This window comes from Centruroides sculpturatus, unplaced genomic scaffold, assembly GCF_000671375.1.
Source record: "Centruroides sculpturatus isolate CEXI.00-Female unplaced genomic scaffold, Cexi_2.0 scaffold96, whole genome shotgun sequence".
Taxonomy (NCBI): Eukaryota; Metazoa; Arthropoda; class Arachnida; order Scorpiones; family Buthidae; genus Centruroides; species Centruroides sculpturatus.
Window position 1 is genome coordinate 399,447 of NW_019384376.1, and position 5,357 is coordinate 404,803.

At 30.0% G+C, this 5,357-nt stretch overlaps 1 protein-coding gene across 1 annotated transcript in view; it reads left to right on the top strand.

The window, feature by feature from the left end:
* LOC111617014 overlaps nt 1-2,162 on the top strand; it is a 9,306-nt gene extending 7,144 nt beyond the window's left edge. Inside the window, exons 2-3 of the mRNA XM_023358360.1 lie at nt 1,614-1,864; nt 2,013-2,162. Of these exons, the coding sequence (XP_023214128.1) occupies nt 1,614-1,864; nt 2,013-2,141 (380 nt within the window). The 3' untranslated portion in view covers nt 2,142-2,162. The remainder of the gene's footprint in view (nt 1-1,613; nt 1,865-2,012) is intronic.
* Nucleotides 2,163-5,357: the final 3,195 nt, after the last annotated feature.

Genomic DNA, 5,357 nt, shown 5'->3' on the forward strand with positions numbered 1-5,357 from the left:
GCCCAGGAAATCAGGCATCTGTGGAGGATGGATAGGGTGCTTATTGTACCTGTCGTTCTCTCCTGTACAGGTGTGATACCACACACGCTACACAAAAGCCTGGGAACATAACAATTGAGTAGAAATACATACATCACACTACAGAAGGCCACTATATTGAATACATGCCATATTGTTAGGAAATTCCTTAATACAGACACTGACACACACATTTAATTTTAATTTTGTTTTGGTTGCTATGCCTTGACTCTGGTCCGGCATAGTACACAGCCACCGGTGTAAACCGAGTAGAACCCACTAAACCCAACATAATAATGAATTTGTTTGACTGCATTTTCAGAAAAAAAATGAAACTTATGCAAAAAATGTTCATGAAAAATGTTCATACAAAATCTTAGCCATGTATATGCCAAGGAAAAAAATAGGCATTTGCCTAAAATCCGCTGTCTACTAATGACAATATTTGATATCGCTTTTCTTAAAAATCATGCTATACACTTTATTTTTACTACCTTCTGTATTTACGTACAATAATTGTTTGACTTTTCAATTACAATTTATTAATTAATTAAACGGCTATTTATATTTTCTGGTTAAAGAACACTTTTTAAAAAATTCAATTCAAAAAACACCAAACTAAATAAACTATTTAGCACGAACTTTTACATATTATTTGTATATTTTGATAATTGCAGAACAATGCTAGTTCGTTTCTCTTATTAACTTTAGTTAATTAATTAATTAAACATTCATCAAACACTTTTGAATTCTGTATGTGGCTAAATTATATAATTTGAAACAACTTGACAAATCATTTTATTTCTGCTGCAGTTATGCATATTACGTGTTAAAAAATCTACGTATTTTAATTAATAAAACCAAATTCTGCATGTGAAATGGTAGTAAAAAAGTAACCATTCATTACAATATTAGAGCTCAAAATCCATTATTAACGAACAATTTCAGCACAAGTAAATCGGGAAATAAGAATCTCAATATGCAATTTATGTAAAGTGATCAATGTTAGGAAAGGTTTTAAACCTACTAACATGCAATATTTGCCATGCAATATAACATGCAATATTTGCCATGAAATTATTTCGGTATGATATATCTTCGTGCCATGATATTGTAATGAATTTAATTATTTCTCACTATTATTTCGAGTTTACAATTCGATTACTATTGTTACTCGCTGTGCAATATCGTTCAGAAGTTTGCCATATGGCGCTCGACTATCGGCCTGTAAACAGTCGTTATTACAAAGTGGAAATTTTATTGTTTCCGCCAAACATTTGCATCGCTTGTATGATTTATTATTATCATTAAGTAAATTATCAATTTTTAAATCCGGAAGGTTCGAAAACTCTCACGAATATTTAGAAGTCGTCCATTCCATCGTCCCTCACCATATAGTCGCCCCGTTGTGGCCTTGGTCTAACAGGTGCGGATTTAATCAAACAAACCTCTTACTCTCATATATGACGGCAATGTTTAAATTAAAATTATTCTCAATCTGGTAAAAAATTGTACTACTATTGGTATTTGTTTTTGTTTTCATGTATAAAAATCTCCATCTTTTTTTTTCAACTATATATTTTCACTAATTTCAGTAATAGATTCTTTTGGAAAACTACCAGCAGGCGTGTTAGGGATGACACAATGGATACAAGGAGATTACGATCAGTGTTTGAGCATAGAAATTCCCCGAAATAAAAGGAAGGTTACTAATGGAGAAAAGAAGCAGGTTGGAGGGAAATATTGTGCCTTGAAAATTGGATTATCAAACTCAATAATGAATACTACAAACTCAATTTATCGTTTTGAAAACAATTCATTGATTAAACTAGCAAAGGATATTGTTGTAAGTATCAAGCAAGACTTACATTAATACGATTTCGTGTAATTTATCAGTTCAATTCATTTAATTTAAAATAAATAAATTAAATGGCTCAGTAAGCAGTTAACAAATCAATTGTAAAGAGTACTACCACATTTCATTTGTGATTTAGAAACCGGTAAAGCTTGGTGACGTCTTCAAAAATGTAGCCAAAATGAAGACGGGTATACGAGTAGATGTGTGCATTCCTAATACATGTAGTGATAACGACTTAAAAAGTGTTGGAAACTGGAGTAAGTAGAGTTAAAACTTTTTAATTTTATCAAAATACTTTACACTCTCATTTGATCTGCAACAGTTCTGTTCATTATTTATCACTAAGAAAAAGAAACGAAAGTTTTAAATGGAGTGATTACTTCATAAAATTGATATGTACTACGCAATTTAATGTAAATTTTTTGCCGAATACAGTGTTAAATATACATGCGTACGTATTAGTCTGTAGTCTTTTTCTCTTAGTAATAATTTGGATTTTTGCAGTCAAATGTCGTCAAGTAAACTAGAACCCCCATTAGTTCGAATTATTTATTAATCTGAAAAACTCTACACATTAATTAGTTGAGATTACTAAAAGTTCGTGCAGTGAAGCATATACAATTTATTTAAAATCGTACTAATATTAATTTTATAAGAAACAGTAATTTTAATATATGACAAAATAGTTAACATTAGTTAATTGTTTACCAATGTTATTTCGTTAAATTATAATTGTATATAACAACATATAACAAAAATCTCTTAATAAAAAATATTTCGTTAATCATAAACTTTCGCTTATGTTTTTGAATTTATAAACATTACATGCTCTTAAATGTAAAACGTTTTCGTGTCTTTGATTGGCTGGCATTTATTTTACAAAACGTCAAGTTTTACTCTTCAATCAATGATGAAAAAAAATGCATATAAACGGTATCGAAACCTTAAATTAAAGCAATCCTTCAATTTAAAAACTTTAATAAGTTACTTTTATTTATTAAAAAACTCTATAAAACATTTTGGTTTATGAAATTGAATTCATTTTTTATCTTCTGAAACCGTGTTTTTTTAATTTCTTTGATTCACTAAAACAAGGTATGTTATCATTTCAACACTTGGCAATATTTCATCTTTATTTAGTTGACTTTATTTAGTCAACTACTGTAAAAAAAAAAAAATGGAATATCGCCAAGTGTTGAAATGGTAACAAACCNCGAATATTGCAAAACTAAAGACGAAAAACTTAAATATACTAATGGACAATTGATATCCTTGTAAGTATAAATTAATTAATTTTATCAAATTGACAAAATCAAAATATAAAAACAACAAATGGACGACGCAATATAAAACATTAGTAAATAATAAACTTTTCGTTTGAAATGTAAGAATATATTTATTTAGAAATATGTTATAATTTAATTACTTTTGATGAAATATAATTTTAACTACAAAAACCCCATTTATTCTAATTTGTTTTGAAGAACCTTTCCTGTTCTTACAGACTTTTTACATGAATGCATCTCATTCGTCTTCAATCCACCTCATTATTATTTTGTTTTGAACAATAAACTGTGCATGTAAAATATTACAATTGTAGCAATTTATTTATAGCAATCGAGAAAAAATACATAATCTTTCAGTTATTGTACTGTAATCACCTTAATTATGTGTACAGTATTTTGAAAAGTTTTACTGCCCTTATAAACAAAATGCAGTTTCAGGATTTTGCAGACTACTTTTAACGGCAGAGAAACATAATTCGCTAACAATATAAAACAGAAAACATTTTTAATTGTCTACTGCAGTATATATTCAATTTTAAATGGATATAAAAATTATAATATTCGTTTATTGTTTAGTAATTGTTAGCATTGGCCGACGTATTACAGAAAATTTGCAATCACTGATAAGTATTGTAAGTTTACTATAAGATCTGTAATTTAATATTCAAACACCACTAACATTAAATGTGTCAAGGCAAACCTTATACTGTTGGCTTTGGCATCAAAACGTATGCCTTTATGACAAAAGATTTGTAGTACAGTCGACCCCCTATAACGCGGTAGATACGTTCCGCTTTATACGAATTTTGCGTTGTAGGAATCCTTAAGTACATGAGCCAATCACAGCCGGAAACGTGTGAAGTTTACGGACTACGGCAGTTTGAAAGATTTACTTCATAAAATTAATCGATTCTAGACTAATTCGACTCAACATTTCCTAAACACGTATAATTTTTTGGGAATAATCCGTGTAAACTATGCTATAAACAAAAAAATTGTAGGATTACTTACCGAGTGTGCACCGTTCGACCACGCCATTGCTTAAGTTTGTTTTCGTCGCGGCGCAGCGCACTAAACGGCGGCCATGTTTTCTGATAAGTTATTTTTCTGCGAAAAATTCGTTGAACTTTGGAGACATCACTAATAGAAATTATTTATGTGGCCGTTGAATAAGAAATATTTTTTCACAAGAAATGTATAAAATTACCGTACTGTATTAGACTTACATTACCTAATTTAGGCCTATATACTGTACAGACGATAGTAAACTCAACTTACCCGCCTAAACCCTTCATAGTGTGTAAGTAGTTCGGCTGCTCGTTCACTATTGGTACAGATTCGACCAATCCTGTCGCAACAGGAGTCGGCAATGACGTTTTAGCGCATTTTACGAGTCTTTTTTAGCATCTTTATACGAATACGGTCGCAATTTTTTCGCCGCGATATACGAGTACGCATTATATGAACCCGCGTTATAGGGTGTCTACTGTATATATATATATACTGATATAGTTGTATTCGATAATCCGGCACCACGTCGGTCACGACGATACCTTCCTTGTCAACGGAATGAAACTTTGTCAAGGTAAATCAAAAATCATAGCAAATTATCAGCCAGTTAAGATCCTCCTTGTAATTTAAAATATGTTCGTATGACGTTTATAATTTAGTCAAGTAAAATTTATATACAAGGAAATTGTAATAGAATTCTTTAACTATAATGTACACAGGATAATATGTATATTCATATATCATGAAAAGATATATTTTTATATACTCACTAGCTGCAAGGACCCGCTTCGCTGGGTTTTTATTTGTATGTAATATAGTTTTTTTTTTATATATATAAAAGACTGTTTTTCTAAGTAATCTAGAATCTAACTGCAAAAATCCGCTTCGCTGGCAAAGAGTAACGATAGTGAAGATTAAGTTAATTACATTATAGCCAATCTTACCCGTTTTCACAGAATGCAAGAATTAGGTCCACCGTTTCCAGACTAATTAGAGAATTTTTACGTCCAGTTAAACGAATTATTTTCAATTTGATCAATTTTCTGGAACATTTACAATCGTTTTATAATCGAACCAATATGCAATAACAAATTTGAATTTAAAACGGTTCGAACATTTTTAAAATCGAAATAGATAAAAATATTTATAACAATGTCTGAAATGTTATTAATTTAATACACCTA